Source organism: Coregonus clupeaformis, chromosome 1 (genome assembly GCF_020615455.1).
Source record: "Coregonus clupeaformis isolate EN_2021a chromosome 1, ASM2061545v1, whole genome shotgun sequence".
NCBI classification, from domain to species: Eukaryota; Metazoa; Chordata; class Actinopteri; order Salmoniformes; family Salmonidae; genus Coregonus; species Coregonus clupeaformis.
Window position 1 is genome coordinate 8,122,601 of NC_059192.1, and position 21,389 is coordinate 8,143,989.

At 48.2% G+C, this 21,389-nt stretch overlaps 1 protein-coding gene across 4 annotated transcripts in view; it reads right to left on the reverse strand.

The window, feature by feature from the left end:
* LOC121582035 (myocardin) overlaps positions 1–20,809 on the reverse strand; it is a 55,556-nt gene extending 34,747 nt beyond the window's left edge. For all 4 annotated transcript variants that reach the window (XM_041897829.2, XM_041897752.2, XM_041897666.2 and 1 more), the window contains exon 1: positions 20,571–20,809. In XM_041897829.2, the coding sequence (XP_041753763.1) occupies positions 20,571–20,625 (55 nt within the window). In that variant the 5' untranslated portion in view covers positions 20,626–20,809. The remainder of the gene's footprint in view (positions 1–20,570) is intronic.
* Between the last annotated feature and the right edge of the window lie 580 nt (positions 20,810–21,389).

The window sequence follows — 21,389 nt, forward strand, 5'->3', positions numbered from 1 at the left end:
AGAGGAGAGGGTAGAGGAGAGGAGAGAGGAGAGAGGAGAAGAGAGGAGGGGAGAGGAGAGAGGAGAGGAGAGAGGAGAGGGTAGAGGAGAGGAGAGAGGAGAGGAGAGAGGAGAGGGTAGAGGAGATGAGTGAGGAGAGGAGAGAGGAGAGAGCAGAGGAGAGAGGTGAGGAGAGGAGAAGGTAGAGGAGAGGGTAGAGGAGAGGGTAGAGGAGAGGAGAAAGGAGAGGGTAGCGGAGAGGAGAGGGGAGAGGAGAGAGGAGAGGGTAGAGGAGAGGAGAGAGAAGAGGAGAGAGGAGAGGGTAGAGGAGAGGAGAGAGAAGAGGAGAGAGGAGAGGGTAGAGGAGAGGAGAGGAGGAGAGGAGAGGAGAAGGTAGAGGAGAGGGTAGAGTAGAGGAGAGGAGAGAGGAGAGAGGAGAGGGTAGAGGAGAGTGTAGAGGAGAGGAGAGAGGAGAAGGTAGAAGAGAGGAGAGGGTAGAGGAGAGGGTAGAGGAGAGGAGAGGGTAGAGGAGAGGAGAGGAGAGGAGAGGAGAGGAGAGGAGAGGAGAGGAGAGGGGAGAGGGTAGAGGAGAGGAGAGGAGAGGCGAGGGGAGAGGGTAGAGGAGAGGAGAGGAGAGGGTAGAGTAGAGGAGAGGAGATGGTAGAGGAGAGGGTAGAGGAGAGGAGAGGAGAGGAGAGGAGAGAGGGTAGAGGAGAGGAGAGAGGAGAGGGTAGAGGAGAGAGGAGAGGGTAGTGGAGAGCAGAGAGGTGAGGGTAGAGGAGAGGAGATGAGAGGAGAGAGGGTGAGGAGAGGAGAGAGGAGAGGAGAGGAGAGAGGAGAGGAGAGGGTGAGGAGAGAGGAGAGGAGAGGGTAGAGGAGAGTGTAGAGGAGAGGGTAGAGGAGAGTGTAGAGGAGAGGAGAGGAGAGAGGAGAAGGTAGAGGAGAGGAGAGAGGAGAGGAGTAAGGAGAGAGGAGAAGGTAGAGGAGAGGGTAGAGGAGAGAGGAGAGGAGAGGAGAGAGGAGAGGGTAGAGGAGAGGGTAGAGGAGAGGAGAGAGGAGAAGGTAGAGGAGAGGGTAGAGGAGAGGAGTGAGGAGAGGAGAGAGGAGAGGGTAGAGGAGAGGGTAGAGGAGAGGGTAGAGGAGAGGAGAGGGGAGAGGGTAGAGTAGAGCAGAGGGTAGAGGAGAGGAGAGAGGAGAGGTTAGAGGAGAGGAGAGAGGAGAGGTGAGAGGAGAGGAGAGAGGAGAGGAGAGTGTAGAGGAGAGGAGAGAGCAGAGCAGAGGAGAGAGGTGAGGAGAGGAGAGGAGAAGGTAGAGGTGAGGGTAGAGGAGAGGAGAGGGTAGGAGAGGAGAGAGGAGAGGGTAGAGGAGAGGAGAAAGGAGAGGAGAGAGGAGAGGGTAGAGGAGAAAGGAGAGGAGAGAGGAGAGGGTAGAGGAGAGGAGAAAGGAGAGGAGAGAGGAGAGGGTAGAGGAGAGAGGAGAGGGTAGAGGAGAGGAGAAAGGAGAGGAGAGGGTAGAGGAGAGAGGGTAGAGGAGAGGAGAGAGGAGAGGGTAGAGGAGAGGAGAGGAGAGGAGAGGAGAGGAGAGGAGAGGAGAGGAGAGGAGAGGAGAGGAGAGGAGAGGAGAGGAGAGGAGAGGTAGAGGAGAGGGTAGAGTAGAGGAGAGGAGAGGAGAGTGTAGAGGAGAGGAGAGAGAAGAGGGTAGAGGAGAGGAGAGAGGAGAAGGTAGAGGAGAGGAGAGGAGAGGAGAGGATAGAGGAGAGGAGAGGAGAGGGTAGAGGAGAGGAGAGAGGAGAGGGTAGAGGAGAGGAGAGAGGAGAGGAGAGGAGAGGAGAGGGTAGAGGAGAGGATAGGAGAGGGAAGAGGGTAGAGGAGAGGAGAGGAGAGAGGGTAGAGGAGAGGAGAGGAGAGGAGAGGAGAGGAGAGGAGAAGGTAGAGGAGAGGGTAGAGGAGAGGAGAGGAGAGGAGAGGAGAGGAGAGGAGAGGAGAGGAGAGGGAGAGGAGAGGGTAGAGGAGAGTGTAGAGGAGAGGAGAGGGTAGAGGAGAGGAGAGGGTAGAGCAGAGGAGAGGGTAGAGGAGAGGAGAGAGAGGAGAGGAGAGGAGAGAGGAGAGGGTAGAGGAGAGAGGAGAGGGTAGAGGAGAGTGTAGGGTAGAGTAGAGGAGAGGAGAGGAGAGGAGAGTGTAGAGGAGAGGTGAGGGTAGAGGAGAGGAGAGAGAAGAGGGTAGAGGAGAGGAGAGAGGAGAAGGTAGAGGAGATGAGAGGGTAGAGGAGAGGAGAGAGGAGAGGAGAGGAGAGGGTAGAGGAGAGGAGAGGAGAGGAGAAGGTAGAGGAGAGGGTAGAGGAGAGGAGAGGAGAGGAGAGGGTAGAGGAGAGGAGAGGAGAGGAGAGGAGAGGAGAGGAGAGGAGAGAGGAGAGTGTAGAGGAGAGGAGAGGGTAGAGGAGAGGGTAGAGGAGAGGAGAGAGAAGAGGGTAGAGGAGAGGAGAGAGGAGAAGGTAGAGGAGAGGAGAGGGTAGAGGAGAGGAGAGAGGAGAGGAGAGGAGAGGGGAAGGTAGAGGTGAGGGTAGAGGAGAGGAGAGGGTAGGAGAGGAGAGAAGAGAGGGTAGAGGAGAGGAGAAAGGAGAGGAGAGAGGAGAGGGTAGAGGAGAGGAGAAAGGAGAGGAGAGAGGAGAGGGTAGAGGAGAGGAGAAAGGAGAGGAGAGAGGAGAGGGTAGAGGAGAGAGGAGAGGGTAGAGGAGAGGAGAAAGGAGAGGAGAGGGTAGAGGAGAGAGGAGAGGGTAGAGGAGAGGAGAAAGGAGAGGAGAGGGTAGAGGAGAGAGGGTAGAGGAGAGGAGAGAGGAGAGGGTAGAGGAGAGGAGAGGAGAGGAGAGGTAGAGGAGAGGGTAGAGGAGAGGAGAGGAGAGGAGAGGAGAGTGTAGAGGAGAGGAGAGAGAAGAGGGTAGAGGAGAGGAGAGAGGAGAAGGTAGAGGAGAGGAGAGGAGAGGAGAGGATAGAGGAGAGGAGAGGAGAGAGGAGAGGAGAGGAGAGGAGAGGGTAGAGGAGAGGAGAGGAGAGGGAAGAGGGTAGAGGAGAGGAGAGAGGGTAGAGGAGAGGAGAGGAGAGGAGAGGAGAGGAGAGGAGTAGGTAGAGGAGAGGAGAGGAGAGGAGAGGAGAGGAGAGGGTAGAGGAGAGTGTAGAGGAGAGGAGAGGGTAGAGGAGAGGAGAGGAGAGAGAGGAGAGGGTAGAGGAGAGGAGAGAGAGGAGAGGAGAGGAGAGAGGAGAGGGTAGAGGAGAGAGGAGAGGGTAGAGGAGAGTGTAGGGTAGAGGAGAGGGGAGAGGAGAGAGAAGAGGGTAGAGGAGAGGGTAGAGTAGAGGAGAGGAGAGGAGAGGAGAGGGTAGAGGAGAGTGTAGAGGAGAGGTGAGGGTAGAGGAGAGGAGAGAGAAGAGGGTAGAGGAGAGGAGAGAGGAGAAGGTAGAGGAGAGGAGAGGGTAGAGGAGAGGAGAGAGGAGAGGAGAGGAGAGGGTAGAGGAGAGGAGAGGAGAGGAGAGGAGAAGGTAGAGGAGAGGGTAGAGGAGAGGAGAGGAGAGGAGAGGAGAGGAGAGGAGAGGAGAGGAGAGGAGAGGAGAGAGGAGAGTGTAGAGGAGAGGAGAGGGTAGAGGAGAGGGTAGAGGAGAGGAGAGAGAAGAGGGTAGAGGAGAGGAGAGAGGAGAAGGTAGAGGAGAGGAGAGGGTAGAGGAGAGGAGAGAGGAGAGGAGAGGAGAGGAGAGGAGAGGAGAGGAGAGGGAAGAGGGTAGAGGAGAGGAGAGGAGAGGAGAGGGTAGAGGAGAGTGTAGAGGAGAGGTGAGGGTAGAGGAGAGGAGAGAGAAGAGGGTAGAGGAGAGGAGAGAGGAGAAGGTAGAGGAGAGGAGAGGGTAGAGGAGAGGAGAGGAGAGGAGAGGAGAGGGGAGAGGAGAGGAGAGGAGAGGGAAGAGGGTAGAGGAGAGGAGAGGGTAGAGGAGAGGAGAGAGGAGAGGAGAGGGGAGAGGAGAGGAGAGGGAAGAGGGTAGAGGAGAGGAGGGGAGAGGGGAGAGGGTAGAGTAGAGGAGAGGAGAGGGTAGAGGAGAGGAGAGGAGAGGAGAGGAGAGGAGAGGAGAGGAGAGGAGAGGAGAGGAGAGGAGAGGAGAGGAGAGGAGAGGAGAGGAGAGGAGAGGAGAGGAGAGGAGAGGAGAGAGGGTAGAGGAGAGGAGAGGAGAGGGTAGAGGAGAGGAGAGAGGAGAAGGTAGAGGAGAGGGTAAATGAGAGGGTAGAGGAGAGGGTAGAGGAGAGGAGAGGGGAGAGGAGAGGAGAGGAGAGGAGAGGAGAGGAGAGGAGAGGAGAGGAGAGGAGAGGAGAGGAGAGGAGAGGAGAGGAGAGAGGAGAGTGTAGAGGAGAGGAGAGGGTAGAGGAGAGGGTAGAGGAGAGGAGAGAGAAGAGGGTAGAGGAGAGGAGAGGAGAGGAGAGGAGAGGAGAGGAGAGGAGAGGAGAGGAGAGGAGAGGGAGAGGAGAGGAGAGGAGAGGAGAGGAGAGGAGAGGAGAGGAGAGAGGAGAGTGTAGAGGAGAGGAGAGGGTAGAGGAGAGGGTAGGAGGAGAGGAGAGAGAAGAGGGTAGAGGAGAGGAGAGAGGAGAAGGTAGAGGAGAGGAGAGGGTAGAGGAGAGGAGAGGAGAGGAGAGGAGAGGAGAGGAGAGGAGAGAGGAGAGTGTAGAGGAGAGGAGAGGGTAGAGGAGAGGGTAGAGGAGAGGAGAGAGAAGAGGGTAGAGGAGAGGAGAGAGGAGAAGGTAGAGGAGAGGAGAGGGTAGAGGAGAGGAGAGGAGAGGAGAGGAGAGGGGAGAGGAGAGGAGAGGAGAGGGAAGAGGGTAGAGGAGAGGAGAGGGTAGAGGAGAGGAGAGAGGAGAGGAGAGGGGAGAGGAGAGGAGAGGGAAGAGGGTAGAGGAGAGGAGGGGAGAGGGGAGAGGGTAGAGTAGAGGAGAGGAGAGGGTAGAGTAGAGGAGAGGAGAGGGTAGAGGAGAGGAGAGGAGAGGAGAGGAGAGGAGAGGAGAGGAGAGGAGAGGAGAGAGAGAGGAGAGGAGAGGAGAGGAGAGGAGAGGAGAGGAGAGGAGAGGAGAGAGGGTAGAGGAGAGGAGAGGAGAGGAGAGAGGAGAAGGTAGAGGAGAGGAGAGGGTAGAGGAGAGGAGAGAGGAGAAGGTAGAGGAGAGGGTAAATGAGAGGGTAGAGGAGAGGGTAGAGGAGAGGAGAGAGGAGAGGAGAGAGGAGAAGGTAGAGGAGAGGAGAGAGGAGAGGAGAGAGGAGAGGGTAGAGGAGAGGAGAGAGGAGAGGAGAGAGGAGAGGGTAGAGGAGAGGAGAGGAGAGGAGAGGGTAGAGGAGAGGGTAGAGGAGAGGGTAGAGGAGAGGAGAGAGGAGATGAGAGGGTAGAGGAGAGGAGAGGTTTGCTAGATTTTATGCTCTTACCTTTTGATTCTTGTTTTATCCTTTCAGCTCATATATTTTAACCGTTGGTGTATTTATCTATTTATTCAAATAAATTCAAAATTTTGGAGTAAAACTGTTCCTGACTTCAAGAAACCTTTTCATGTGCACGAGATAATGGCCAACTTTGTCACAGTTCCTAAACAAGATTACCATCTTAGCTGAGAGAGATGTTTCTCTCCCTCTCCATTCTATCTCTCTCAGCGCAAATAAACACACCCGTCCGCCTCATCAGACTGTATAATTTATGGCATTAGGGCAAATCCTTATTAGATCCATCCTCAAGCTGTCCTCGGTGATTCTTGGTGCCAACAGTTGACTCTGAACTGATTTATAGTTACTACCCTGCTTTAATATCACCATCACCTGGTGGCCCTCTGCAATCACACAGAGATATCACAGAAAAACACCAACGCTACTGTTAACACAACTCTATTCATGGAGAGATAAAATACAAAAGTTTGAAAGCTCGGTATTCCATACAACAAAACATGAAAATGCTAGGTGAACCCTACTGGAAGCTTAAATCCTTTATTTATATACCATGAAACTCTCCAGAGGCAGCAGAAATGGACAAATGTAATTTAAAATAACATTGAGCCGAGATCCGTGGAGGCTCCTCAGAGGAGGAAGGGGAGGACCATCCTACTCAGTGAATTTCAGGGAAAAATAAATATTGAAACATTTAAAAAGTTATGCTTCTTAGATAAAACTATACTAAATATATTCACATTACTAAATAACAGATTAAAACGCACTGGTTTGCAATCAAGGTCTACAGTAGCCTCAACAGCACCCTCTAGGGTAATACCATGGTGTAGCCAGAGGACAGCTATTTTCCATCCTCCTCTGGATACATTGACTTCAATACAAAACCTAGGAGGCTCATGGTTCTCACCCCCTTCCATAGACCTATACAGTAATTATGATGACTTCCGGTGGATGTCCTCTAAACTATCAGAGCTCTTACAGTATAAACTGACATGTTGTCCATCCAATCAAAGGATCAGGGAAATAATATAGTACTGAAAGCATAAGCTACAGCTAGCTAGTACTGCAGTGCATAAAATGTGGTGAGTAGTTCACTCAAAGAGAGAGAAAGACAATAGTTGAACAGTTAACACATTTAATGCATTCCAAAATGAAGGAGAAGCAGCAGAGAGAGAGAGAGTGCTAGCTATATTTCATTGTATTTTTTTCTTCTTAGTTTAACTTTCACTTATTTAGCTAATGCAGTTAATTTAGCTCAACAACCTGACTCAAACAGAGAGGAATGCTATTTACAGTGGGGGAAAAAAAGTATTTAGTCAGCCACCAATTGTGCAAGTTCTCCCACTTAAAAAGATGAGAGAAGCCTGTAAATTTCATCATAGGTACATGTCAACTATGACAGACAAATTGAGAAGAAAAAAATCCAGAAAATCACATTGTAGGATTTTTAATGAATTTATTTGCAAATTATGGTGGAAAATAAGTATTTGGTCACCTACAAACAAGCAAGATTTCTGGCTCTCACAGACCTGTAACTTCTTCTTTAAGAGGCTCCTCTGTCCTCCACTCGTTACCTGTATTAATGGCACCTGTTTGAACTTGTTATCAGTATAAAAGACACCTGTCCACAATCTCAAACAGTCACACTCCAAACTCCACTATGGCCAAGACCAAAGAGCTGTCAAAGGACACCAGAAACAAAATTGTAGACCTGCACCAGGCTGGGAAGACTGAATCTGCAATAGGTAAGCAGCTTGGTTTGAAGAAATCAACTGTGGGAGCAATTATTAGGAAATGGAAGACATACAAGACCACTGATAATCTCCCTCGATCTGGGGCTCCACGCAAGATCTCACCCCGTGGGGTCAAAATGATCACAAAAATCCCAGAACCACACGGGGGAACCTAGTGAATGACCTGCAGAGAGCTGGGACCAAAGTAACAAAGCCTACCATCAGTAACACACTACGCCGCCAGGGACTCAAATCCTGCAGTGCGAGACGTGTCCCCCTGCTTAAGCCAGTACATGTCCAGGCCCGTCTGAAGTTTGCTAGAGTGCATTTGGATGATCCAGAAGAGGATTGGGAGAATGTCATATGGTCAGATGAAACCAAAATATAACTTTTTGGTAAAAACTCAACTCGTCGTGTTTGGAGGACAAAGAATGCTGAGTTGCATCCAAAGAACACCATACCTACTGTGAAGCATGGGGGTGGAAACATCATGCTTTGGGGCTGTTTTTCTGCAAAGGGACCAGGACGACTGATCCGTGTAAAGGAAAGAATGAATGGGGCCATGTATCGTGGAGATTTTGAGTGAAAACCTCCTTCCATCAGCAAGGGCATTGAAGATGAAACGTGGCTGGGTCTTTCAGCATGACAATGATCCCAAACACACCGCCCGGCAACGAAGGAGTGGCTTCGTAAGAAGCATTTCAAGGTCCTGGAGTGGCCTAGCCAGTCTCCAGATCTCAACCCCATAGAAAATCTTTGGAGGGAGTTGAAAGTCTGTGTTGCCCAGCGACAGCCCCAAAACATCACTGCTCTAGAGGAGATCTGCATGGAGGAATGGGCCAAAATACCAGCAACATGTGTGTGAAAACCTTGTGAAGACTTACAGAAAACGTTTGACCTGTGTCATTGCCAACAATGGGTATATAACAAAGTATTGAGAAACTTTTGTTATTGACCAAATACTTATTTTCCACCATCATTTGCAAATAAATTCATTAAAAATCCTACAATGTGATTTTCTGGATTTTTTTCCCTCATTTTGTCTGTCATAGTTGACGTGTACCTATGATGAAAATTACAGGCCTATCTCATCTTTTTAAGTGGGAGAACTTGCACAATTGGTGGCTGACTAAATACTTTTCCCCCCCACTGTATGTTAGCTAGCTGAATAAGGCTATCCAACACTGCAACTCTTCCAAGTCGAGGTAAGCTTTCGGTTTAATGAATTTATTGCCACCGGGGCCCGCCGGTTTAACTGCTAAACTGCTTGCTTTACACTGTACTGCATGATTGTACACATGGATTGGATTGTGGGTTTACTAACGCGTTAGTTCTAGTTTGTTGACTATAATGTTACTATGGTGACAACGATGTAGGCTGTGTGTAGCGGTTAGCGGTTATGGTATGAAGGTTTGGCTTGGAGAAGTGTTTGCGCCTGGTCACAGATAGCTGTTGTGTTGTGCACTGAAGTCCACAAGCGAAGGGAAAAGGTGAGAGGAGGGGATGTGTAGATGTGAGAAGGAATTATACAATGAGCAAAGTTATGATACTGTATGTCGCTGATATGAAAGTGAACTGTGTGTGCGGGTGATCAGGGGTGTATTCATTCCACTGGATTCTGTTGCAAAACGTTTCTTACATGGAAGCAAACGGAACTAAACGGGGATGGACCTACCTGAATTTGTCCAATAGAAACTCTTGTTTTAGTTGCAAAACGAAGTTGAAGGTGGCTATGGTAGAGAAATTAACATTACATTCTCGGGCAACAGCTCTGGTGGACATTCCTGCAGTCAGCATGCCAATTGCACACTCCTTCGAAACTTGAGACATCTGTGGCATTGTGTTGTGCGACAAAACTGCACATTTTAGAGTGGCCTTTTATTGTCTCCATCACAAGGTTCACCTGTGTAATGAGGGGTGGAAACATCATTACACAGCAAACAGCAAAAAAATATACATGATCAAATGCAAATCTTAGAATCAACTATTAAAGACTACCAGAACCCACTGGATTCTCCAATTACATTGAATTAACTACAGGACAAAATACAAACCCTCCAACCCAAAAAGGCCTGTGGTGTTGATGGTATCCTCAATGAAATGATAAAATATACAGACCACAAATTTCAATTAGCTATACTTAAACTCTTTAACATCATCCTTAGCTCTGGCATCTTCCCCAATATTTGGAACCAAGGACTGATCACCCCAATCCACAAAAGTGGAGACAAATTTGACCCCAATAACTACCGTGGGATATGCGTCAACAGCAACCATGGGAAAATCCTCTACATTATCATTAACAGCAGACTAGTACATTTCCTCAGTGAAAACAATGTACTGAGCAAATGTCAAATTGGCTTTTTACCAAATTACCGTATGACAGACCACGTATTCACCCTGCACACCCTAATTGACAAACAAACAAACCAAAACAAAGGCAAAGTCTTCTCATGCCTTGTTGATTTCAAAAAAGCTTTTGACTCAATTTGGCATGAGGGTCTGCAATACAAATTGATGGAAAGTGGGGTTGGGGGAAAAACATACGACATCATAAAATCCATGTACACAAACAACAAGTGTGCGGTTAAAATTGGCAAAAAACACACACATTTCTTTCCACAGGGCCATGGGGTGAGACAGGGATGCAGTGTAAGCCCCACCCTCTTCAACATATATATCAACGAATTGGCGAGGGCACTAGAACAGTCTGCAGCACCCGGCCTCACCCTACTAGAATCTGAAGTCAAATGTCTACTGTTTGCTGATGATCTGGTGCTTTTGTCACCAACCAACAGATTCTGTCAGACCTGGGCCCTGACAGTAAATCTCAGTAAGACAAAAATAATGGTGTTCCAAAAAAGGTCCAGTTGCCAGGACCACAAATACAAATTCCATCTAGACACCGTTGCCCTAGAGCACACAAAAAACTATACATACCTCGGCCTAAACATCAGCGCCACAGGTAACTTCCACAAAGCTGAGAACGATCTGAGAGACAAGGCAAGAAGGGCCTTCTATGCCATCAAAAGGAACATACAATTTGACATTCCTGGATCTGGCTAAAAATACTTGAATCAGTTATAGAACCCATTGCCCTTTATGGTTGTGAGGTCTGGGAATTGGTTCAAGAATTCACAAAATGGGACAAACACCAAATTGAGACTGCATGCAGAATTCTGCAAAAACATCCTCCGTGTACAACTTAAAACACCAAATAATGCATGCAGAGCAGAATTAGGCCAATACCCGCTAATTATCAACATCCAGAAAATAGCCGTTAAATTCTATAACCACTTAAAATGAAGCGATTCCCAAACTTTCCATAACAAAGCCATCACCTACAGAGAGATGAGAGAGGCCGCCGTAGGCAGACCTGGCTCTCAAGAGAAGACTGCCCACAAAATGAGGTGGAAACTGAGCTGCACTTCCTAACCTCCTGCCAAATGTATGACCATATTAGAGACACATATTTTCCTCAGATTACAGCGATCCACAAAGAATTCGAAAACAAACCCAATTTCGATAAACTCCCTTATCTACTGGGTGAAAAACATATTTATGCACATATTTACAACACTGTATATATACATAATATGACATTTGAAATGTCTTTGTTCTTTTGGAACTTCTGAGTGTAATGTTTACTGTTAATATGTATTGTTTATTTCACTTACGTTTCCCATGTCAATAAAGCCCTTAAATTGAAATTGAGAGAGAGAGAGAGAGCGAGAGAGAGACTTACATACAAGTCAAGAGAAAGAGAGAGAGAGAGAGAGACAGAGAGAGAGAGACAGAGAGAGAGAGAGAGAGAGAGAGAGAGAGAGAGAGAGAGAGACAGAGACAGAGACAGAGAGAGAGAGAGAGAGAGAGAGAGAGAGAGAGAGAGAGAGAGAGAGAGAGAGACAGAGAGACAGAGAGACAGAGAGAGAGAGAGAGAGAGAGAGAGAGAGAGAGAGAGAGAGAGAGAGAGAGAGAGAGAGAGAGAGAGAGAGAGAGAGAGAGAGAGACAGAGAGAGAGAGAGAGAGAGAGAGAGAGAGAGAGAGAGACAGAGAGACAGAGAGAGAGAGAGAGAGAGAGAGAGAGAGAGAGAGAGAGAGAGAGAGAGAGAGACAGAGAGAGAGAGAGAGAGAGAGAGAGACAGAGAGAGAGAGAGAGAGTCATTTGATAAGTTATGCTGCTGCTCTTGCTTTTCATGAGAGTGGAGCGTGGCGCGTTTACCTTGTTGTTGGCCAATCATGAGTCATCAAAGCGGCAATAGGCTATAGTCATAGAGCCTCTGTGTGTGGCAAAAGCTGGGAGATATCTAATCAATGGAAAATGGAATTAAAATGACGGAATTAAAAGTTCAAGGAGAAGGACAGGCTACAACGACCAAGAGCATTAATATTGTGAATGGAGTTGTTGCTATTTGTTACTGTAGGATGAGAAAACACTGCAGCCTCAATTAGCTTAGCTAGCTAACATTGGTTGGTTGCTGCCTCTCGTCTCTCCCTCCCTCCTCCCTTCATCACTCCCTCACAGTACGGCCCCTCCCCCGCCTGCTAGAGCCGCACCTCTCTCTCCTTCCTCTCACGCTTTATCATCTCCAGTTAATAAACTTTTATGCTGCTTCTCTCACTTGGATCAGACCGGGTCTGGATCCGACCAGGCCTATATGGAACGGGTCTAGTTGTCCTCAGGTCTGTTAGTAACAGGTCTCTATATTTAAAACAATTATTTATGCATATCGGGTTCCGGTGGGAAAGCCCAGGTCCATTTCAGAAGGGGTCCAACTTTCTGGACCCGTGAAGACCTCTAGCCTTGTCACGATCGTAGACGAACGGGACGGACCAAGGCGCAGCGTGATATGCATACATGTTTATTAACGAATAAACACAACGACAAAACAATAAACAAACAATACGTGAAGTCCAAGGCAGCACAACACAACATACCTTTACACGGAACAAGATCCCACAACCCACTACTGCCAATAGGCTCCTTAAGTATTTTTTCCCCAATCAGAGACAACGAGCTACAGCTGCCTCTGATTGGGAACCACCCCGGCCAACATAGATCAACACATACTAGATCTAACATAGAAAATCAACATAGCAAAACACAACACAGAAAATACACACCCTGACTCAACAAATACGAGTCCCTTGAGTCAGGGCGTGACAGTACCCCCCCAAAGGTGCGGACTCCGACCGCACCACATAAACATAACAGGGTAGGGGCCGGGTGGGCATTCCGCCTCGGAGGCGGATCCGGCTCCGGGCGTGACCACCACTTACTCTCCACCTCCCTGTTGCGCCCCTGGTCTGGTCTGGACCTCGGCGCGCTGCTTCCCCTCTCCTTCCTCCCACAACGTACCAAGCCCTGTCTGGACCCTGGTGTGGGAGACCCCGAACCTGGAGAGGGGCTGACGTCTGGGTCTGGACTGGAACCGCTGACTGGAGCTGGTCCCGACGACGGTGGATCGAACTGCTCTGGCTCCAGAGTGGAGCCGCTGACCGGAGCTGGATCAGGCACCGGTGGAGCGGACTGCTCTGGCTCCGGAGTGGAGCTGCTGACCGGAGCTGGACTGGACCCCGGTGGAGCGGATTGCTCTGGCTCCGGAGTGGAGCAGCTGACCGGAGCTGGACCAGGCACCGGTGGAACAGGCACGGGCCGTGCCGGACTGGACACATGCACCACTGGCTTGGTGCGGGGAACAGGAACGGGCCGGACCGGGCTGACGACGCGCACCACTGGCTTGGTGCGAGGGACAGGAACAGGCCGGACCGGGCTGGCGACGCGCACCACTGGCTTGGTGCGAGGGACAGGAACAGGCCGGACCGGGCTGGCGACGTGCACCACTGGTTTGGTGCGAGGGGCAGGAACAGGCCGGGCTGGCGACGCGCACCACTGGCTTGGTGCGAGGGGCAGGAACAGGCCGGACCGGGCTGGCGACGTGCACCACTGGTTTGGTGCGAGGGGCAGGAACAGGCCGGGCTGGCGACGCGCACCACTGGCTTGGTGCGAGGGGCAGGAACAGGCCGGGCTGGCGACGCGCCCCACTGGCTTGGTGCGAGGGGCAGGAACAGGCCGGACCGGGCTGGCGACGTGCACCACTGGTTTGGTGCGAGGGGCAGGAACAGGCCGGGCTGGCGACGCGCACCACTGGCTTGGTGCGAGGGACAGGAACAGGCCGGACCGGGCTGGCGACGTGCACCACTGGTTTGGTGCGAGGGGTAGGAACAGGCCGGGCCGGGCTGGCGACGCGCACCACTGGTTTGGTGCGAGGGGCAGGAACAGGCCGGGCCGGGCTGGCGACGCGCACCACTGGCTTGGTGCGAGAGACAGGAACAGGCCGGACCGGTCTGGCGACGCGCACCACTGGCTTGATGCGAGGAGCAGGAACGGGCCGGACCGTACTGGGAACACACACCACTGGCTTTGTGCGGGGAGCAGGAACGGATCGGGCCGTACTGGGACCACACACCACTGGCCTTGTGCGGGGAGCAGGAATGGGTCGGGCCGTACTGGGAACACGCACCACTGGCTTAGTGCGGGGAGCATGAACGGGTCGGACCGGACTGGCGACACGCACTACTTGCTTGGTGCCTAACCACTACTCCTTCTGCTGCCTAACCAGCTCCTCTCGCCGTGCCTCTACACTCTCCTTCTCCCTTATAGCCTCCTGTAGCGCCTCCCTCTGACCTAATAACTCCTGCTCCCTCTGAACCAATAGCCCCCGTAACCTGGTGGCCTCCTCTCCTAACCTGCAGATCCGCCCTGTCACTGCCTCCTGCTGCCTCGTCGTCCACACCGTGTGCCCCCCCCAAACATTTTCTTGGGGTTGCCTCTCGGGTGTCCGTCGTCGGCACGGTTGGCGCCGTTTCTCCTCTCCTGCCTGGGCATTTACCTTCGCCCATGGCCCTTTCCCCGCGAATATCTCCTCCCATGACCACCATTTGCCCACCTGTGACATCGCTATACGCTCTTCCTGGATACGCTGCTTGGTCCTCGTTTGGTGGGATCTTCTGTCACGATCGTTGACAAACGGGACGGACCAAGGCGCAGCGTGATATGCATACATGTTTATTAACGAATAAACACAACGACAAAACAATAAACAAAAGAAACGTGAAGTCCAAGGCAGCACAACACAACATACCTTTACACGGAACAAGATCCCACAACCCACTACTGCCAATAGGCTGCCTAAGTATGGTCCCCAATCAGAGACAACGAGCTACAGCTGCCTCTGATTGGGAACCACCCCGGCCAACATAGATCAACACATACTAGATCTAACATAGAAATCAACATAGCAAAACACAACACAGAAAATACACACCCTGACTCAACAAATACGAGTCCCTTGAGTCAGGGCGTGACAAGCCTGTACAGAATAAAAATATTCCAAAACATGCATCCTGTTTGCAATAAGGCACTAAAGTAAAACTGCCAAAAATGTGGCAAAGAAATTAACTTTATGTCCTGAATACAAAGTGTTATGTTTGGGGCAAATCCAACACAACACATCACTGAGTACCACTCTTCATATTTTCAAGCATGGTGGTGGGTGCATCATGTTTTGGGTACGCTTGTCATCGGCAAGGACTAGGGAGTTTTTTTTGATAAAAAGAAACGGAATTGAGCAAAGCTCATGCAAAGTCCTAGAGGAAAACCTGATTCAGTCTGCTTTCCAACAGACACTGGGAGACAAATTCACCTTTCAGCAGGACAATAACCTCAAACACAAGGCCAAATATACACTGGAGTTGCTTACCAAGACGACATTGAAATTTCCTGAGTGGCCTAATTACAGTTTTGACCTAAATCGGCTTTAAAATCTAAGGCAAGACTTCAAAATGGCTGTCTAGCAATGATCAACAACCAACTTCATAGAGCTTGAATAATTTTTTTAATAATAATGTGCAAATATTATACAATCCAGTTGTGCAAAGCTCTTAGAGACTTAGCCAGAAAGACTCACATCTGTTTATCACTGCCAAAGGTGATTCTAACATGTATTGACTCAAGGGTGTGAATACTTATGTAAATTTGATATTTCTGTATTTCATTTTGCTAAAATTTCTAAAAACATGTTTTCACTTTGGCATTATGGGGTATTGTGTGTAGATGGGTGTGATTTTTTTTTTTTGTAACACAACAAAATGTGGAATAAGTCAAGGGTCTCTGTGCTCCTCAACAACATTATCAGCTACTAAATTACACACACCTGTCATCTAACCTCTCTCATCCGGCTGGTATGCCTCTGTGATCAGCTGTATGGGAGGCAATACAAATCATACTGTACCACAGATGAAATTACAAATCATACTATACCGCAGATGAAATTACAAATAATACTGTACCACAGATTAATTTACAAATCATAGTGTACCACAGATGAAGAATACAAATATTACTCAACCTCAGGAGGCTGAAGAAATTTGGCTTGGCCCCTAAGTCCCTCACAAACTTTTACAGATGCACCATTGAGAGCATCCTGTCAGGCTGTATCACCGCCTGGTACGGCAACTGCACTGTCCGCAACCGCAGGGCTCTCCATATGGTGGTGCGGTCTGCCCAACGCGTCACCGGGAGACATACTGCCTGCCCTCCAGGACATCTACAGCACCCGTTGTCACAGGAAGGCCAAGAAGATCATCAAGGACCTCAGCCACCCGAGCCAAGGCCTGTTCACCCCGCTACCATCCACAAGGCGAGGTCAGTACAGGTGCATCAAAGCTGGGACTGAGAGAATGAAAAACAGCTTCTATCTCAAGGCCATCAGACTGTTAAATAGTCATCACTAGCTGGCCTCCGACCAGTACCCTGCCCTGACCTTTAGTCACTGTTACTAGCTAGCTACCACCCGGTACTCAACCCTGCACCTTAGAGGCTGCTGCCCAATGTACATAGTCATTGAACACTGGTCACTTTAATAATGTTTACATTTACATTTTAGTCATTTAGCATACATTTTTCATACTGGCCCCCCGTGGGAGTCGAACCCACAACCTAATAATGTTTACATACTCTTTTACCTACTTCATATGTATATCCTGTACACTAGTCAGTAATTTTTTATCATAGGTACACTTCAACTGTGAGAGACGGAATCTAAAACAGAAATCCAGAAAATCACATTGTATGATTTTTAAGTAATTCATTTGCATTTTATTGCATGACATAAGTATTTGATCACCTACCAACCAGTAAGAATTCCGGCTCTCACAGACCTGTTAGTTTTTCTTTAAGAAGCCCTCCTGTTCTCCACTCATTACCTGTATTAACTGCACCTGTTTGAACTCGTTAGCTGTATAAAAGACACCTGTCCACACACTCAATCAAACAGACTCCAACCTCTCCTCAATGGCCATTACCAGAGAGCTGTGTAAGGACATCAGGGATAAAATTGTAGACCTGCACAAGGCTGGGATGGGCTACAGGACAATAGGCAAGCAGCTTGGTGAGAAGGCAACAACTGTTGGCACAATTATTTAAAAATGGAAGAAGTTCAAGATGACGGTCAATCACCCTCGGTCTGGGGCTCCATGCAAGATCTCACCTCGTGGGGCATCAATGATCATTAGGAAGGTGAGGGATCAGCCCAGAACTACACGGCAGGACCTGGTCAATGACCTGAAGAGAGCTGGGACCACAGTCTCAAAGAAAACCATTAGTAACACACTACGCCGTCATGGATTAAAATCCTGCAGTGCACGCAAGGTCCCCCTGCTCAAGCCAGCGCATGTCCAGGCCCGTCTGAAGTTTGCCAATGACCATCTGGATGATCCAGAGGAGGAATGGGAGAAGGTCATGTGGTCTGATGAGACAAAAGAGCTTTTTGGTCTAAACTCCACTCACCGTGTTTGGAGGAAGAAGAACGTTGAGTAAAACCCCAAGAACACCATCCCAACCGTGAAGCATGGAGGTGGAAACATCATTCTTTGGGGATGCTTTTCTGCAAAGGGGACAGGACGACTGCACCGTATTGAGGGGAGGATGGATGGGGCCATGTATCGCGAGATCTTGGCCAACAACCTCCTTCCCTCAGTAAGAGCATTGAAGATGGGTCGTGGCTGGGTCTTCCAGCATGACAACGACCCAAAACACACAGCCAGGGCAACTAAGGAGTGGCTCCGTAAGAAGCATCTCAAGGTCCTGGAGTGGCCTAGCCAGTCTCCACACCTGAACCCAATAGAAAATCTTTGGAGGGAGCAGAAAGTCTGTATTGCCCAGCGACAGCCCCGAAACCTGAAGGATCTGGAGAAGGTCTGTATGGAGGTTTGGGCCAAAATCCCTGCTGCAGTCTGTGCAAACCTGGTCAAGACCTACAGGAAACGTATGATCTCTGTAATTGCAAACAAAGGTTTCTGTACCAAATATTCAGTTCTGCTTTTCTGATGTATCAAATACTTATGTCATGCAATAAAATGCAAATTAATTACTTAAAAATCATACAATGTGATTTTCTGGATTTTTGTTTTAGATTCCGTCTCTCACAGTTGAAGTGTACCTATGATAAAAACTACAGACCTCTACATGCTTTGTAAGTAGGAAAACCTGCAAAATCGGCAGTGTATCAAATACTTGTTCTCCCCACTGTATATATATATATATATATATATATATATATATATATAGTACCAGTCAAAAGTTTGACCTACTCATTTTTCTTTAGTTTTACTATTTTCTACATTGTAGAATAATAATGAAGACATCAAAACTATGAAATAACACATATGGAATTATGTAGTAACCAAAAAAGTGTTAAACAAATCAAATTATATTTTATATTTGAGATTCTTCAAAGTAGCCACCCTTTGCCTTGATGACAGATTTGCAACTCTTGGCATTCTCTCATTATATCATTTTAACCGCACCATATGTATATATACTGTATTCTAGTCAAGGCTCATCCTATATACAGTGGGGAAAAAAAGTATTTAGTCAGCCACCAATTGTGCAAGTTCTCCCACTTAAAAAGATGAGAGAGGCCTGTAATTTTCATCATAGGTACACGTCAACTATGACAGACAAATTAAGAAAAAAAAATCCAGAAAATCACACTGTAGGATTTTTAATGAATTTATTTGCAAATTATGGTGGAAAATAAGTATTTGGTCACCTACAAACAAGCAAGATTTCTGGCTCTCACAGACCTGTAACTTCTTCTTTAAGAGGCTCCTCTGTCCTCCACTCGTTACCTGTATTAATAGCACCTGTTTGAACTTGTTATCAGTATAAAAGACACCTGTCCACAACCTCAAACAGTCACACTCCAAACTCCACTATGGCCAAGACCAAAGAGCTGTCAAAGGACACCAGAAACAAAATTGTAGACCTGCACCAGGCTGGGAAGACTGAATCTGCAATAGGTGAGCAGCTTGGTTTGAAGAAATCAACTGTGGGAGCAATTATTAGGAAATGGAAGACATACAAGTCCACTGATAATCTCCCTCGATCTGGGGCTCCACGCAAGATCTCACCCTGTGGGGTCAAAATTATCACAAGAACGGTGAGCAAAAATCCCAGAACCACACGGGGGGACCTAGTGAATGACCTGCAGAGAGCTGGGACCAAAGTAACAAAGCCTACCATCAGTAACACACTACGCCGCCAGGGACTCAAATCCTGCAGTTCCAGACGTGTCCCCCTGCTTAAGCCAGTACATGTCCAGGCCCGTCTGAAGTTTGCTAGAGTGCATTTGGATGATCCAGAAGAGGATTTGGAGAATGTCATATGGTCAGATGAAACCAAAATAGAACTTTTTGGTAAAAACTCAACTCGTCGTGTTTGGAGGACAAAGAATGCTGAGTTGCATCCAAAGAACACCATACCTACTGTGAAGCATGGGGGTGTAAACATCATGCTTTGGGGCTGTTTTTCTGCAAAGGGACCAGGACGACTGATCCATGTAAAGGAAAGAATGAATGGGGCCATGTATCGTGAGATTTTGAGTGAAAACCTCCTTCCATCAGCAAGGGCATTGAAGATGAAACGTGGCTGGGTCTTTCAGCATGACAATGATCCCAAACACACTGCCCGGGCAACGAAGGAGTGGCTTCGTAAGAAGCATTTCAAGGTCCTGGAGTGGCCTAGCCAGTCTCCAGATCTCAACCCCATAGAAAATCTTTGAGGGAGTTGAAAGTCCGTGTTGCCCAGCGACAGCCCCAAAACATCACTGCTCTAGAGGAGATCTGCATGAAGGAATGGGCCAAAATAGTGTGTGAAAACCTTGTGAAGACTTACAGAAAACGTCTGACCTGTGTCATTGCCAACAAAGGGTATATAACAAAGTATTGAGAAACTTTTGTTATTGACCAAATACTTATTTTCCACCATAATTTGCAAATAAATTCATAAAAAATCCTACAATGTGATTTTCTGGATTTTTTTTTCTTATTTTGTCTGTCATAGTTGACGTGTACCTATGATGAAAATTAAAGGCCTCTCTCATCTTTTTAAGTGGGAGAACTTGCACAATTGGTGGCTGACTAAATACTTTTTTTCCCCACTGTAACTATTGCTGTACATATACTATTCTTCAGATATACTACATATTCTATCCATCTACTGTCCATATTGTCTATACATCCCATCACATATATACACTGAGTATACCAAACATTAGGAACACCTTCCTAATATTGAGTTGCACCCCCTTTTGCCATCAGAACAGCCTCAATTCGTCGGGGCATGGACTCTGTCTACAAGGTGTCGAAAGCGTTCCAAACCGGTGCGCCTGGCAACTACGACCATACCCCGTTCAAGGGCACTTAAATGTTTTGTCTTGCCCATTCACCCTCTGAATGGCACACATACAAAATCCATGTCTCAATTGTCTCAAGGTTTAAAAATCCTTCTTTAACCTGTCTCCTCCCCTTCATCTACACTGATTGATCAACACGGGACCATAGCGTTCACCTGGATTCACCTGGTCAGTCTATGTCATGGAAAGAGCAGGTTTTGTATACTCAGTATATACATGTATACTCCGGACTCCGACATTGCTCTTCCTAAATTGTCTATATTTCTTAATTCCATTATTTTACTTTTTAAATGAGTGTGTATTGTTAGATATTACTGCTCTTTTGGAGCTAGGAACACAAGCATTTCGCTACACCCGCAATAACATCTGCTAAATATAAATATGTGTATGGGACTAATTTGATTTGAGAAGCAATATACAAAAAGCATGTACCTGTACTACTGTACACTATAAATAAAATACAAGTACTGACGGTTGATTGACAAATGGCATTGAAAAAGTAAAACATTTTATCAATGCAAGTGCAAACATTGTATCATAAGGAGAGGATATTTATATAGTGCATATCAACAAAGTGCCAGTCCAAAGGGTTGAATGAACAAATGATTCTGATAGGTGAGTGGACATGAACACGCACACAATAGGATCTTACCTGATCTAAACTTGCTCCGTATCAGTATGGATCGTTCAGAGCCCAGTAAAGTCATGATGCTCACAGTATGGATCCAGTGTTCAGGAGGGAAAAGCAGAATAAACGCGCCCCTTCCTGGGACCGGAGACCGAGACCAGAGCTGTCCAAACGCACGTCATTAATAACACTTAACAGCTACTACAAGAAAATACGAAAAAAAAGTGGCATATCTCTCCTCTCCTCTCCTCTCCTCTCCTCTCCTCTCCTCTCCTCTCCTCTCCTCTCCTCTCCTCTCCTCTCCTCTCCTCTCCTCTCCTCTCCTCTCCTCTCCTCTCCTCTCCTCTCCTCTCCTCTCTCTCTAGGGTAGCTGTGGGAGTCAGACAGTGAGGCAGATAGCCAGGCTTTGATCCCATGTAGCTCTGAGCTCTGAATCTCCACGCCAGAGGGAGTGGAGTGATATACCTCTGCTGGGAGGAGCTAACCACTGAGGGTTCCTATAGCCCCTCCCAAGGTTCCACTAGCCCCTCCTTTAGTGGGTAATTATGCCCTCGGCAGGGAGGTGCTAGGAGCTAAAGGTTCCGGTAGCTCCTCCTCCTAGGGAGAAGTGGGCCGCTGGCTGGATTCTCCCTCTGACATTCTGGATATGTTACTGCTCTGAGTATGGCCATGTCACAATACCCATACTTGCGCCCTAAATAGTAGGCCGTTTGAGTATGCGGAAAAAGAAAATGTAATAGTGAGAGACATTTCGAAAAACAAGTATACTTGAAATGCCCGGATGTCATACTCATTTTGGCTTTCACAACAGCTGATCAATTAGATATGGGGATGTTTCAAAAT